The sequence below is a fragment of the Cynara cardunculus genome, assembly GCF_001531365.2.
Source record: "Cynara cardunculus var. scolymus isolate 2C chromosome LG 16, CcrdV1, whole genome shotgun sequence".
NCBI classification, from domain to species: domain Eukaryota; kingdom Viridiplantae; phylum Streptophyta; class Magnoliopsida; order Asterales; family Asteraceae; genus Cynara; species Cynara cardunculus.
The window spans coordinates 5,283,552-5,300,049 of NC_037543.1; the positions used below are offsets into that span (position 1 = coordinate 5,283,552).

The following is a 16,498-nucleotide window of genomic DNA, read 5'->3' on the forward strand; positions in this document are numbered from 1 at the left end:
GAATTCCTAAATGTGCCAAACTATGAAATAGCCTACATTTTGCTTTAACCATATTAATCAAAAGTATGGGATTTGGAGTGGGTTTTACATTTAGCCTTTTCTTTTCAATGCATTTACCTTTTACCTCTTCTCACTTTCACTCCATGGTGCAATTTTACCACCATGCTTCTCATATTGAGGTACAAAATTGGACACTTTGATCCTCTTCAAACTTTGGTGCACTTTGGCGCTCTTGTGTGCAAAAGACCTAGAATTTTGTTCTTTATTTTTGGTCAATATGCATCTTTAACATGTTTCCATAGTGTTTGAGTGTATGTTGAGTGTATCATGAGTGCTTAAGGATCTTCCCCCAAACTAGAGGTTCATGACAATTGGTGTGGTATTTGTGGTTCTAGTTGTGGGATCACAGTTGGTATGGGTTGTGGTTATGGGGTTAAAACAATTGGTGTGGGGGTGATCATGGGCACATATAAAGGGGGTAGTGATGTAATGGATGGTGGTTCGATGGCAAGAGGAGGGTTGGTGGGTTAGAAGTACCAATGCCCAAAATGGCATCCATGGCTGCAAAGGCTTCATCAACAGTGTGCCTTAGAGATGCAACAACACTCGGCGCATAAAGTTTAAGCGGCAGCCTGAAATCCTAATTAAAGGTAGGTCTTAATTAATTTAAAACAAATAATTATGAAAGGAAAATAAATCTAAAAATAAAAATAATTATAATTATAAAAATATTATCTAAACTCATGTTAAGCTCCTTAATAGCCTGTAGGTTTTATGTTTCAGTTCTACATGTAAATGACAAGCTTTCCCAAAAACCAATTTGTAGGGAGATATTCCAATAGGCTTTTTAAAAGCAGTCTGATAGGCCTGTAGGACATCATCCAATTTGGAGGCCAAGTCCTTTCGGTGTGGTTTTACTACTTTGGCCAAAATGCCTTGTTTCCCTATTCGATAATTCAGCTAATCCGTTGGTTTAAGGATGATGGGCAGTTGCTACCCTATACTTAATGTGATAGTTCCAATCATTGTTATAGATTCCAAAGAAGGTTATCCAAAATAAGACAACCATATGAGATAAACCACATGATTTGACATAAAGACATATAATCCACATTTCTTATATACTTTACTTTGTTCAAATCTTTCAACTCTTCATCAATGTGAGACAACTAAAATTCAACCACAATCCACCATTTGAGAATACTCAATTCTCATGGTGCCACCTTAATACCCCAAGGTTTTCCTTATATATACATATATATATAACGATTTTTACCATTTGGTTAATTTTGATTCCAACCATGGTTATAGATTTCAAAGAGGGTAAGACAATCTTTTAATGCAAACCCCATGAATTGACTCAAAGGCACCAATCCTTTTTTTTACACTTCAGTTTGTTTAAAATTTTCAACTTTTTACCAATGTAGGGTAACTAAAACTCAACCACAATTCATCATTTAAGAATATTCAATTCTCATAGTGTCAACTCAATACCCCAAGGTTTTCCTTATATATATATATATATATATATATATATATATATATATATATAAGATAATATAATATAATTGATTTTGCACTATATTTTACCATTTGGTTGGTTTTAATTCCAACCACGGTTATGAATTTCAAAGAGGATTATCTAAAATAAGACAATTATATGAGACAAACTCCATTATTCGACACAAAGACATCCAATCCACATTTCTTATACATTTTATTTTGTTCAAATATTTCAACTATTCACCAATGTGAGACAATTAAAATTCAACCACAATCCACTATCTGAGAGTACTCAATTCTCATGATATTACTTCAATACCCCAATGTTTTCCTTTCATGTTTGAGGAACACTCAAACCTCATGTTACACAATCATCATATTTGGTTTCACTTTAATATTTGCATTATAATTTTTACCCATTGGTTGGTTTTGGTTCCAACCATGGTCATAGATTTCAAAGAGAGTCATTCAAAATAAAACATCCCATGAATTGACAGAAAGACACTAATCCACCTTTTTATACATTTCACTTTGTTCAAACTTTTCAACTTTTCACCAATGAGAGACAAATAAAACCCAAGCACAATTCACCGCTTGAATATGCTAACTTTTCATGGCGCCACCTCAATACCCCAAGGTTTTACACACACACACACATACACACATACATACATACATACATACATACATACATACACACATACACACATACATACATACATACATACATACATACATACATACATACATACATACATACATACATACATACATACATACATACATACATACATACATACATATATATAGGGGCACGTTCAAATGAAAACCGTGCATTTTTAAGAAACCGTGTAAACTAATTTCGACCAATAAGAAAATTCCATTTTTTTAAATTAAATTTAATCAATAAGGGTATTTTGATCATTTATAATATTTTCTATTAAATATGGAAATTATTAATAAATCTTAATTAAGAAAACGTAATTAAGAAAATTTTATAAATGGTAACATTTAAATATTTAATTATATTTTAATATTTAAAATTTGAACTAAATATATTGTGATCCAATTAAATCTGCTAGTGAATCTTGAAGATTGTAAGCCATAATGTAATGAATTCATCAAATCATAGGTGGACAAAAAAAATTAATACAAATGAAACAAGTTTCATGAAGGTGAAACTGGTTCATATCGCAAATAAAAAATGAGTAGTGAAACATTTTCATGGTGAAGTCGTTGCATTGATGGTGTAGTTGATCCATTTAGTAGGTGAAGTGGAAAATAAAACGGTGCATAATGTATTTGGTTCGTCATGAAATAATTGCATGATGAAACGGGTACATGATGAATCTGCTCCAAAATCTTGAAGATTGTAATATGCTCCAGAATCTTGAAGATTGTAAGGCTTAAATAAATGAATTCATCAAATCAGGGGTGATATAAGAAAATTAATGTACATGAAATAGGTTTCATGAAGGTGAAACTGGTTCATGGCGTTATTGAACATGAGTAGTGAAATGGGTGCATAATGTATTTGGTTCGTCATGAAATAATACATGATGAAACGGGTACATGAATAAACTGCTCCAGAATCTTGAAGATTGTAATATGCTCCAAAATCTTGAAGATTGTAATATGCTTCAGAATCTTTATGATTGCAAGGCTTAAATGAATGAATTCACCAAATCAAGAGCGAAATAAATAAATTAATTTACATGAAACAGGTTTCATGAAACTGAAACTGAAACTGGTTCATGGCGTAATTGAACAATGAGTAGTGAACTGGTTTGATGGTAAATCTCGTTTCAGTGACGTTGAAATGTAAAATAAAACGGGTAAATAATGTATACGGTTCGTCATGAAATAATTACATGCTGAAACGGATTTATTATGAAACCGGTGCGTCTTGAAATCATTTCATAATAAATATGGTGCATATTTACATGGTTGTGTGAAGGACATTGAAACAATTTCAGGATAAGGAATAAAAAGGACATTAGCGAAAAATGAATAAAGTTCATTATCAATATCATGAAATAACAAATGATGCATCAAACCATGATTAAAATTTCATGTTTTATCATAAAATTCTATGAACGCAGTAAACAGTTAAGACAATGAAACTATTTCAAGTTGTATTATAAAATTTTATGAACTCAGTAAACAATGAAAATTTTTCATTATCTAAATGTAACGGATCCATCTACCAGTATAATGAAAATTACGAAATATGATCAGTATTACGTTGATTAGTTTGTTGATGAAATTTTGAAACCAATTTCGTTCATATAATGTAATTCAAATTTTGAAACGATTCATTATATAGAATTGAATATGGTGTGTTTTATTTATTTTTTTTGATATATTTTATTGATGGATGTTATTTAAACGTAAAAATAATATATTGTTTTACAAAATAAAATAGTTTCATTTATAATATGACATAAAAGATATTGTTGCCTTGAATATAATGTATTTTTGTTTACCATTTTGCCCTTATTATTGATATAAAATAAATTTTTAATAGTTTTTTTTTTAATTTTATAGAATAAAGTAAACTAATCTTGACCATTGATCAAGAAAATGGATGGATGAGATTGATTTACACGGTTTACACAAATGGAGGCAGTTTTCATTTGAACGCTCATATATATATATATATATTAATTTTGCACTATAATCTTAACCATTTGGTTGGTTTTGATTCCAACTATAGTTATAGATTTCAAAGTGGGTCGTCCAAAATAAGACACCCCTATGAGGCAAACCCCATGATTTGACACAAAGACATCCAATCCAATTTTCTTATACATTTCATTTTGTTCAAATCTTGTAGCTTTTCACCAATGTGAGACAACTAAAACTCAACCATAATCCATCATTTGAGAATATTCAATTCTTATGGTGCCACCTCAATACTCCAAAGTTTTCCATATATGTATATATGTATATGAGAGCGATCAAATGAAAACCACTCAATTTGTAAAAACTGTAAAAACCTCATTCAACCAATCATAATTTTTCATTTTGTTCATTTTTTTGTAATCATGAGAGGTTGATTAATCATTTTTATTGTGAAGGGTGTTAATCATGAATATTATCATCTTCATTATTTTAATTTTAGAGAAATACATGAAACAGTTTCATTAAAATTTCATTAAGTAGTATATGAAACAACTTCATCAAAAAAAGTATTATATGAAACAATTTCACAAGATTAAACAATTTCATGAAAAAATTTCATAAGATTAAATAATGAAATCGACGGATGAGGGTGGTTTTTACGGTTTTTACAAATTGAAGTGGTTTTTATTTGATCGCTTATATATATATATATATATATATATATATAAAGATTATTTGTGTTAATATGATAAGTGTGGTAAATGAAAAAGTAATGGATATAAATTAAATCATTAATTATAAGGATATTAATTGTAATTTTAAAATGGAAGAGAGTCAAGGTTATCAGGTTAAGGTGCTTCGGAACAAGGTGGATGAAAATGATTTAGTATTAACCGAAAAATAAACAATTTAAAAAGACTCAGATTTAATATCAAAACTAATTTAAACGGCTCAGATTTAAAAGACGGTTTTTGACTCACTATGGTCAATATCATATATAATCATCATTGTTATCTTTTACTTTTCGTGTACAGTTTTATAACTATGAATCAGATATATCAAAATGTACAAATAAAAACAGTTATACGACAACCACATAAAAATTAAATTGTTAGAGAAAATATCCAAACAAACCAAACCTAGCTTACATATTATAGACTTCTTGGAGAAATTTCAAACGCACAAAAACTTAAACATATACTTCTTTTGCCTTCTAACACGTTGGGTGGGTCTGAATGATTGATACATGATAAATGTCCTTTTTTGGTCAAAGTTATCGTCTTAATTTGATCGGTCTATATACAATTAGTCGTTACGTGACTAGGGCAACCTCAAGTCTGAAGCTTAATAGAAAAATTAAAACCATCAAAATTCAAACATAATATCTAGATAGAATTCTATATATTATATTATAAAACATTTGACAAAAACTTTTAAAAACTATTTTTTATGCATAAAATACTGTTTATTGATGCATATTACTTAAAATTCAAGATCACAAGTAAATTGTGCGTAAGTACAACTTATTAAAACTTTATTTTTTAATTTGTGTAACTAACTATAGATAAACATAATCAAATACGGGATAAACATCTCATATTGAATATAGAAAACACTATAACAAAATTGGGTTTATAGGACACCACTAATCTCTAAGTGTCCCAATAGACTGCTTTATAGGACTTAATTTATAGGATCAAAATATAAAGCGTCATCTATAAGTGTTGAAATATGTTTATATGACGCTTTTGGGAGTCTTAACAAGTTTTTTAGAAATTTTTTAAGACAAAGTGTCGTATTAGCAACTTTATAGGACACTTTTGAGAAAATGTCTTATAAACTCAATTTTTTATAGGACAGTTTTTTAAATAGTGTCATATAAAGTTGTTAATGGGACACTTTTATATTAAAAGTGTCCTAAAAATTTATTACGACGTCAAAAAACGTCATATAAACTTATTACAACACCTTTAGATAAGACGTTTTACTTTTTTGGTCCTATAAACTAAGTCTTATAAAAAAATCTATTAGGACGTTTAGAAATTGAGAATGTCCTGTAAACCCGATTTTGTTGTAGTGAAATAAATAAAAAACGGTTTTATTGTGTTTAATCATGATTATGAAAATGGATTAATTGAAATCGTCATCATCTTCACGTGTTCTCTATTCGTCCCGTCAAAAGTGTTCATTGATTTTGACACAAAACTTGAATACGTCAACCCAAGATTGAAGCTTAAAAGCAAAAAAAATGGAGCTCTCAAAATTCAAATATAACATACAAACGGAAGTGAAAATGGATTATTTGAAATCATCATCTTCCCAGTTTCTTGTTGCAGTCAGCTTTCTTTTCTTCTTCTTTATTGGTAATAAATTCCTCTTAATTACTTTGAAAACACACGACATTTATTGAAAGATTTTGTAATAAATGCAATTTCCTCCACGTTTGCAGGAGCTTCAGGGGCTACTTTTAATGTCGTCAATGATTGTGGCTTCACTGTTTGGCCTCGAATCTTGAGCAGAACTAATGCTTCCATTATCACCGGATTCGAGCTCACAAACGGTACATCGCGCTCCTTTCAAGCTCCGGCTAACTGGAGGGGGACCATCTGGGGTCGAACCGGTTGCACCTTTGATGGGTCAGGTCGTGTGTCATGCGCCACCGGTGACTGCGATGAAATGGACTGCAATCGAAAAACCACAACCTCACCGGCCACGCTTGCGGAGTTCAACATCAGTCAAAACCAGGGTCTGGACTCTTATGATGTCACCATTGGCAACGGCTACAACTTACAGATGGTTGTGGAACCGACGGGTGGGTCAGGTAGTTGTGCGAAGACGGGTTGTGTTGATGACTTGACCCGTAGGTGCCCCGCGGAACTGACGGTGGAGGGCGGTGGAGGGTGTAAGAGTGCTTGTCAGGCCTTCGGCTCTCCCGAGGATTGTTGTGCCAGCTCGTTGACTTGCAAGCCGACTGCATACGCTCAGTTGTTCAAATCAGCATGCCCAAGGTCCTACGCCACTGCGTTCGATGATCGTAGTAGTATATTTACGTGTAAAGATGCCAATTACACCGTTAGATTTTGTCCCCGTGCCGATGCATTTTCAACCATCAAACTCGGCGGCCAACTCCGATCCACCGATCAACTTGTTTCCGTGCGTGGAAATTTCACGTTGGGTTTCTTTGATGCAGACTACAGGTACTTGGGAATTTGGTACACCAACGATGCTCGAACCAGAAAAATATGGGTAGCCAACCGTAACGCGCCCATCATGTCCACCTTTGGCACTCATGCCCTCTCCATCGACCGAAACACCGGGAACATGGTTGTAACCGATGAATCAGGGACTACTCTGATGAGTATTACTGATGTTCATGCAGGTCCAAACCCGAACCTGACCGCGACCCTCGATGATGACGGTAACTTGTTGCTGGTTAACGAAATCTATAAGAGGGTTTTGTGGCAGAGTTCTAGTTTAGATAATTCGATTCATCAAAAGAAAGGTAAGAATATTAGATTTCTGTGTGGTCCTTGCTATCAATTTTATAGGATGTTGTGTATTAAAAAATGGGTTTACAGGACACTTTTAAAAAATAGCAACATTTTATGTGAAAAGATCCTAATAAACTTGTTACCACGACCAAAACCGTCGTATAAGTTCATTGTGATACTTGTGTCTAACAAAGTCATTATGCAGGAAATAGAAAAAAAGAAATCTTTAACTGGATTTGGAAAGTCATTGCTGTCGTCATTCCTCTGGTGTTGTTCTGTTTGTGGATCAGATGTAACTTGAAGAATAAAAAGCTTAGGCAAGAAGGTACATAAAACATAAATATGAATATATATGAATATTATTCATTATAAATGATATTCATTATGAATAATTGTTTGCCACTTTCTCAAAATATTTACTGACCGTTAAGACTTGAGGTTTGACCTCATGCTACTTAAAACATTTCATATTGTTGCTTATTTCGTTAAGTCATTCTCGATACTTATTGTAGAAGAAACGAGACGAAAGAGAGATGAATGTTTCCTTGAGCTGACCGCTTCTAAGAGTTTCAAGGATATTTATCAGCTCGAAAGCAATGATGGGAAAGGAAGTGATTTGTTATTGTTTAGCCTTGCCTCGATCATGGCCGCCACGAGTGATTTTTCAACTGAATATAAGCTCGGAGAAGGTGGTTTTGGACCTGTTTACAAGGTAACATGCTACTTTCATGTTTCTCTAATCAGACTGTTAGAGTCGCACATCGGCTAAATTTGGACCATTTGTCATCAATACTCAATATGACAACATACGTTGGAACTTCAACGACTCTTTTGGAGATTAATCTGTTGGTTCCACGTATTCTCACATTGACAAAGATATTCATGAAATTTGAAAAACAGGGAAATCTAAGCAATGGACAAGAGATTGCAGTCAAAAGGCTTTCGAGAACATCAGGACAAGGGCTTGTGGAATTCAAGAACGAACTCGTACTCTTAGCCCGACTCCAACACACAAATCTTGTCCGGGTTCTTGGTTGTTGTATTCACGGGGAAGAAAAGATGTTAATTTACGAGTACATGCCCAACAAAAGCTTAGATTTCTTTCTCTTCGGTACGCAATGTTTGTAACGTAAGTGTTTTACTTGTTAAATTTTCGTTATAAAAACGACTGATTGTTTTCGTTGTAGATGAAAACAGACGGGCTGAGCTGAATTGGCCCAGACGATTTACCGTCATCGAAGGAATTGCTCAGGGGTTGCTGTACCTACATAAGTACTCAAGAATGCGAGTTATTCATAGAGATCTAAAAGCAAGCAACATTCTATTAGATGAGAGTCTGAATCCCAAGATTTCGGATTTTGGTCTGGCCAAAATATTCGAGCCAAACGAGACCGAAACAACGACTAAGAGGGTGATTGGAACATTGTAAGTTACATATAAAAAATCAGTTGGATTTATATGCCGTCATGGTCATTTTCAGCAGTAATCTAAGTCGATCGTGTTGTGTTCAGTGGTTATATGTCTCCGGAGTATGCAATGAAAGGGACTTTCTCTGTGAAGTCGGACGTCTTCAGCTTTGGAGTCTTGATCCTGGAAATCGTGAGCGGAAGAAACAACGGTAGCTTCATGCATCATGATCGGGAACTCAATCTTATTGAATACGTAAGTCGAGTCGATATCACCTTTTAAGACATTTTACGAATAATACGTGTTTGTTGTAAGTAATTTCGTAACGATTTAGGTATGGGAGCTATGGCAACAAGGGAATGTGTTGGAGCTGAAAGATTCAGCACTAGGAACTACTTGTGTTGTACAACAGTTCTTGAGGACTGTTCATGTGGCACTTCTGTGTGTACAAGAAAGTGCAGCAGATCGACCAACGACTTCAGATGTGATCTCCATGCTTCTGAATAACACCATAACTTTACCACCTCCAAACAGACCACCCTTCTTATCTGATGGAGTCTATTTGAAGTCTGATTCAGACAAAAGCAAAGCCATAGATTGCTCTATAAACAAGCTGACCATCACAGTTATGGATGGCCGATAGCGCATGGGAATGGTTGTTTCTACTTTAAATGTGGCTGACGTAAGCTTAAGACCAAATCAACAATGGCGGATTCATTTTTTCCTCAAGTCCAGAGCTTTCTAGCGATGGCTGAGTGGGGATGTTGCATGGGGACTTCGATCGGAGGCTCTGACTCTCTGTTTATATTTTATGTATGACTACTGAAATATCAACTTACTTTCCTCGTGTAAGAATCTCCGTTCTTGCCTTTGCTCTTATTAGATAAGATTATTGGTTCTAATCATCAGGGCCGGTCCTAAGATTTGTGATACCCTGTGCAAAAATAAAAAAAAATTCCCTTAAGCCTATTTTTTAAGCCAATGAAACAACGAAACATACGATTCTGTAAAGAGTTTAGAACTTATTCAAGCTAAGTATCTCATTATTATGTTGATTTTTATTAATTATAAAAAAAATACAATTGGGGGGCATAAAAATCAAAACCCCGAATACAAAATATAAAAGGATAAATCTTGGATTAAGATCATGCTTCCTTCCGCTTTTCCCTTTCCCAAATTGAAATTAGCAAAATATAAACTTTATTTCAATATATGGGACTTAAAAGACAAAGAAAACTACAATTAGTTTTTAGAAATAGTAAATTATACCCAAATTGCTGTCATAGTAAGTAAAGTAAAACTCAAAAGTTACAGATCTAACGACTAAATGCTAAGGGTCTATCTGTTAGCAGCTTAATAAGTTTAATGAAACTAACAACTTATTCGCTCAACTATGCATGACTGTTTCGTAGTGGCTTAATGATATAGAAAGTGACTTATTCAGTAAACTTCTAAGGGAAGCTTTATATAGAAAGCCAATTTTTTCCCCGAAACATGTCTCTTTCAACTAAAAAAATCCTCCTTAAATCTGTGAAAAAGTTCTCCCAAACAAAAACGTTTCCAACTTATACAAACAGATTAATTCATACAGACAACTTTATACAAACAAAAACTTTTCCAACTTTCCAAGTTTTTCCTATGATGTACATTCAATATTCATCACTACTAGGTCTTGGGTCTATTTTTATAGTTAAAGCTCAATTGTTCAATTCTCAAATTATTAAACTCAAAACTAGTAATAAATGACAACTTGATGCCCCTTTAAGCTTTGATGCCCTGTGCGACCGCACGAGCTTCATATGGCCAGGACCGGCCCTGCCAATCATATGCATCCCGTAAAGTAATGTGACTTGGTAAACGTTTGATAAAAAACCCTTTAATTAACAAGATGAATGTTCAAATATGAACCATAAAATATTTTAAGAACTCAGGATCAATATCGACTATCCACCTCGTTTGAATCTAATGTCTCTTATTAAATAGTTTTGTTCATTTAAGAAGGTCACATGTGTCATTTTCAAATTTAAGGGGCCGTTTACCAAATGTTTATCGAATAAGTGCTTACTGGAAGAGTCATAACTCTCACTTACCATATGAGGTAATATTCTTTGCCATCAAAATAGATTGATGGTGGACATTTATATCGGATAAATGCTTACCGGTACGAGTCATTATTCTCACTTACTGAGTAGGACTCTCGATCCTTGTCTTCCCTCTTATCGGATAAGATTCTCGATCCAGTAAGGTAATTGAACCGGTAAACGTTTACCAATGTATGTTAAGTGTTTAGTAAATGACCCCTTAAATTTTTTATATATTTAATTGTGGCACCTCAAAATGGAGTAAATAAATGATTATAAAAATAAAATAAAAAAATAAAAAGAATTTTATTTTATTGGATAAAAAATTATAAGTATTTGAAAATCGGAATAAAAATGAAAGAAAATGTCAGATCATAAGTGAAAAGTGTAATATTGTTCAAAGTATTGAAGGAGCTGAAAGGTATCATCGTAGTTCAGAGACATGGGCCATTTACCAAACACTTACCCAGTAAGCACTTACAGGTAAACTTCAACACTAGCATTTACTAACCGGGCATAGTGTGCAACAATTTACCGGTAAGCGTTAATTGTGATAAGAGTCGTCGCCCTCATTTACCGGGTAAGACTCTCAGTCTTTGCCTTAATCTTACCGGGTAAGATTCTTGGTTCTTGTCATATTCATCCGGTAAGGTAATGTGACTCGATAAACGCTTATCGGGTAAACATTTAATAGACGGCTCTGAAAATCTTACTTGTTAAGTTAAAGTGCTGATATTTACGGGTAAGTGCTTACCGGATAAGAGTTGGATAAAACGTTCCCTTAGTGTCTGACGTCAATACAAATGAGATGAAGACTGAATAGTATCTTATTCATAATGAATAGTTTTCAGTACCTGTAAGTTTCTTCTCAAATAGAATCGAACCAGGGTGGGAAATTTTGTGGATGAAAATCACAGATGGAGGAGGGTTTCAGTTGACACATAGCCTGATGGATTTGCAGGGTTCTGAGTGTTTGAATTATCTATCCGATGAAGACATGATTGAATTCAAGAAACGAATAAACTATCTGATGCAACAATGCAGAAACGAAAAAACAATGAATTCACAAAGAATGATATGCTAATCCTATAGAACTATAGAAGCAACTACTTGCATAGTTTCGTACCCTATCGGCCCTCCATTATAGTGATGGTCATATTGTTTATAGAGCAATCTTTCGTTTTGCTTTCATCTGAACTCGACTTCAACTCCGCTCTGTTGGTAATGAATGCGGGTCTGTTTACGGTAGGTAACGTTATGGTGTCATTGAGAAGCATGGAGATCATATCGGATGTTGTTGGACGATCCATTGCACTTTCTTGTACACAGAGAAGTGCCACATGAACGGTTCTCAGGAATTGTTGTACAATACAAGTATCTCCCAGTGTTGGATCCTTCAACAACAATGCATCCCCTTGTTGCCATAGCTCCCATGCCTAAATCATCAGAAAATTACTTATAACGCATAGGTCGAATACGTTAACAAGTGAGTTTGACTACGCTTACATATCCAATAAGATTGAATGTCCGGTCAAGATGAACAAAGCTACTGTTTCTTCTTCCGCTGACGATTTCCAGGATCAAGACACCAAAGCTGAAGATGTCGGACTTGATCGAGAAAGTCCCTTCCATTGCATACTCTGGAGACATGTAACCGCTGGACGCAGATGATCAACAATAAAAAGACCAAACCAAACAAACCCAGTTACCCGCATGAAGATAGGGTGATGATAAACCGACAATGGAAGCATATACGTAAAGTGTTAAACTTACTATGTTCCAACCACTCTGTTAGTCATTGCCTCGGTCTCGTTCTGCTTAAATATTCTCGCCATGCCAAAATCAGAAATCTTGGGGTTCATACTCTCGTCTAACAGAATGTTGTTTGCTTTTAGATCTCTATGAATAACTCGCATTCTTGAGTACTTATGCAAGTAGAGTAACCCCTGAGCAATTCCTTCGATGATGTTGAATCGTTTAGACCAATCCAACTCCGCCTTTCTGTTTTCATCTACAATTAAGAAACGAAACTAGATTATTGCGAAAACCAACATATAAAACCACCATATGCACTTAGATTGCATACCGAAAAGGAAGAAATCTAAGCTCTTGTTGGGCATGTACTCGTAGATTAACATCTTTTCGTCCTGATGAATGCAACAACCAAGAACCCGAACAAGATTTGTGTGCTGGAGTTTGGCAATGAGTACTAATTCATTCTTGAATTCCACAAGCCCTTGCCCTGATGTTCTTGAAAGCCTTTTGATTGCAATTTCTCGTCCATCGCTTAGTTTTCCCTGTTTTTGTAATGTCATGATACCTCTTTTTCATCAGATCATAAACACGAATGCGGGAAGTGAACAATTTTATCAAACAAGGTTAGACGTCGAAGAAAGATCACCTTGTAAACAGGTCCAAAACCACCTTGACCGAGTTTATTTTCATCTGAAAAATCATCGGTGGCTGCCATGATAGAGGCGAAGCTAAACAATAACAAATCGCTTCCTTTCCCACCATTGTTTTCGAGTTGATGTACATCCTTAAAGCTTTCAGAAGCTGTCAGCTCAAGGAAATATTCATCTCTCTTCCGCCTCTCGTATTCTACAATTAGCATCAATGGCGCAATAAAGAACCAACTACAACATACAAACATAAGCTCAATCTAATGTCGATTCTAGATCTATACCTTCTCGTCGATGCTTTCTCTTCTTTATACACCATAAAATCCCCAAACAAAGAAAAAGTATAGGAATCGCAACACCAATAAGAACCCATATCCAGTTCATGTTCTTTTTTGTTTTGTTTCCTGCATTTTGAATTGTTTAGATTCAAAGAGGTTAAGATGATAGCAATAAACATTGGAAATTAACGTTATTACCTGTACTTGGATTGATTGGATTTTGGTTGATTACATACTTCGATGTAGAATTGTCGCGTGGATTAACCGAAAAACTGTTGCTTCCGGTCCAAATGGTACAACCGGTTCCATTAACGGTACTGCTATTAAACCCAACACAACTGCAACTATTCCAGCACTTCACAAAACAATCACTAATGCTTATGCTTGAGTTGTCATCAATAACACTTCTCGCCATGTTTGGATCAAACTCGCCATTCTTTACACTGAAATTATCAGTCTCTCTCCTGCACGACGGCAAACTCGACTCCACACAACCATTATCTGAATCGTACCCGTAACAGAACTCAGGGGTCCAAGCAGTAGAATTATCACTATCTGTAATTTGCCCTTTTGGTGTCAATATCCACATGGGTAAAACAGCATTACTACCCTCATAGCTGAAGTATCGTTCTTCATTGTTGTATACAGAAGTGAGATTATAATGGGATTGGCTACCGCGACCATTCAATGCATATATATATTGAAATGTTTGATCATTCAGATTCCCACTAGTCCAATAAGGTTGCCCTCGTCGTCGAATCATTAATCTCTGAGATGCTTCTTCGATAGGTTCCCAGCTCAAAGTAAAAGCTCCTGGATCAAGGATTTCATTGCTCAGCCAAGAAGTTAGGGACCAGTTCTGCCCTGTTGTCATGCTAGACCCAAGCTTCATACCCGGTAAAAGTACGTTGGTCGGGTGCTCAAAACTCTGCCACAAAACTCTCTGGTCAATTTGGTTGATCAGCCGGAAATTACCAGTGTCTTCGAGGGTTGCAGTCAAGTTTGGGTTTGGACCAGCTTGAACATCAGTTATGCTCATGAGAGTTCTTCCTCCGGCAGTAATGATCAAGTTTCCGGTGTTGGGGTCGATGGACAGGGCATGAGCGCCTGAGGCGGATGTGATTGGTGCATTAGGATTGGCTACCCATACTTTTCTGGATTGAACGTCGTCGGTGTACCAAATTCCTAAGTAACTGAAATCTTCATCAAAGAACCCTAATGTGAAATTCCCACGGATGGAAACAAGCTGGTCAGTGGAGTTGAGTTGACCACCGAGTTTGATTGTCGAAAATGCATCGGCGGAGGGACAGAATCTAACAGTGTAATCAGCATGCCTACACAAAAATGTACTAGTTTGATCATCGAATGGGGTGCTATAGGATCTCGGGCATGCTGATTTAAACAATTGAGCATATGCCGTTGGCTTGCACGTTGACGGTGTTCCGAACTGGCTATTACAACAATACTCAGGCGAGTCGAAGGCCTGGCAAGCACTCATACACCCTCCTCCATCCGCCAACCTCAGTTCCCCGGGGCACCGTCGATTCAAGTCGTCAACGCAACCTGTCTTCGCACAACTACGCAACCCGGAACCTGATCCACCAGTTGCCTCCACAATCATCTGTAAGTTGTAGCCATCGACAAGGCTGACATCATAAAACCCCTGGTCTTGAAATTGACTGATACTGAACTCTGCTATTGTTACGGGTCCTTTGTACGATCTTCCATTGCACTCCACTTCACCGGTGCCACAGTCACCGGTGGCACACGACCCGTTACTGGACCCATTGAAGGTGCAACCAGTCCTACCCCACACACGACCTGACCAGGTCTCTGGAGTTTGAAAGGAGTGCGAATTACCCCCTGTGAGCTCGAATCCGGTGGTATTGAAAGCTGGGTTGCCTGAGATTCCGGGCCAAACAGTGAATCCACAATCGTTCACAACAGTAATGGTCGCCGATGAAGCTCCTGCAATTTGGAGGAAATTTCATTGAGAACAAAATCATAGAGGATATATGGGTGTGGTTATGATAGAGAGGTGTTGATTTACCATTTGGAAAGAAGAAGATGAAGAAGAAAAGAAAGGTCGTAATTTGAGGAACCACTGCTACATGAAATTGTGAAGAAGAAGAAGATGATGATAAAGAACCCATTTTTGGATCATTAAGAGGCAAGAAAACTTTGTGTTGATCTGATCAGTCAATCCACTCTTACAGAAGAAATTATTTCTGCTCTGTTGTTCCATTTGAATAGATGATGGTGATGGTAGCCAATTCGTCCACGGTGTTGACTTGTCAATCACACTCAATCAATGAAATCCGGTGGTATTGATAAATTAAAAAAAACACAAGTTATTTGCTTATTGATAAACACTTTTAAGTGTTTTTATAAAGAGTTTAAGTTTATATGAGTGTTAAATCGGTAATAACAGGTTAAATTATTCTAATTTATAATAAATTGATAAGTATTTTTATAAAAAAACATAGCTGGTTTCAAATAAGCAATCTCAAACCCCCTCTTAAGCTATATTTTGTAAGTTAAATTAACCGATGAAAAAAATCATATTTGAAAACTAGTTTGATTAGAATATAAAATGATTAAAAAATATCTTAAAAATTAATTAATTATAATATTTTAAAATATAATTGAAACAGATCTTTAATAATATAATATATTAAATAATACAAATAAGATGATAAAAAAATTAAAAA

The 16,498-nt window shown here is 35.2% G+C and overlaps 2 protein-coding genes across 2 annotated transcripts; one reads left to right on the top strand and one right to left on the bottom strand.

The window, feature by feature from the left end:
• Positions 1–6,537: 6,537 nt before the first annotated feature.
• On the top strand, positions 6,538–9,687 carry LOC112529629 (G-type lectin S-receptor-like serine/threonine-protein kinase RKS1; the record flags this gene model as incomplete). The annotated part of the gene is made up of 7 exons (XM_025140955.1): positions 6,538–7,630; positions 7,825–7,944; positions 8,132–8,331; positions 8,520–8,730; positions 8,807–9,044; positions 9,131–9,281; positions 9,361–9,687. Coding segments are annotated over 7 exons (2,322 nt in total), but the record flags the coding sequence as incomplete, so codon positions are not given.
• Positions 9,688–12,090: 2,403 nt separating this feature from the next.
• LOC112529326 (G-type lectin S-receptor-like serine/threonine-protein kinase At1g67520) lies at positions 12,091–15,969 on the bottom strand. The gene is made up of 8 exons (XM_025140550.1): positions 15,838–15,969; positions 13,986–15,755; positions 13,794–13,913; positions 13,509–13,708; positions 13,194–13,404; positions 12,881–13,118; positions 12,614–12,764; positions 12,091–12,543 (listed from the first exon to the last, which is right to left on the bottom strand). The coding sequence occupies exons 1-8, from the start codon at positions 15,938–15,940 to the stop codon at positions 12,235–12,237; spliced, it is 3,102 nt and encodes a 1,033-aa protein (XP_024996318.1). The 5' UTR covers positions 15,941–15,969; the 3' UTR covers positions 12,091–12,234.
• Positions 15,970–16,498: the final 529 nt, after the last annotated feature.

Bases quoted from the DNA above. Each gene is read 5' to 3' on its own strand.
- LOC112529326 (XM_025140550.1), bottom strand. From the start codon at position 15,940: ATGGGTTCTTTATCATCATCTTCTTCTTCTTCACAATTTCATGTAGCA. The intron at 15,756-15,837 runs GTAAATCAACAC...TCCAAATTGCAG, and splicing joins CATCTTCTTCTTTCCAAATG to GAGCTTCATCGGCGACCATT. The intron at 12,765-12,880 runs GTAAGTTTAACA...ATCTGCGTCCAG, and splicing joins AACAGAGTGGTTGGAACATA to CGGTTACATGTCTCCAGAGT.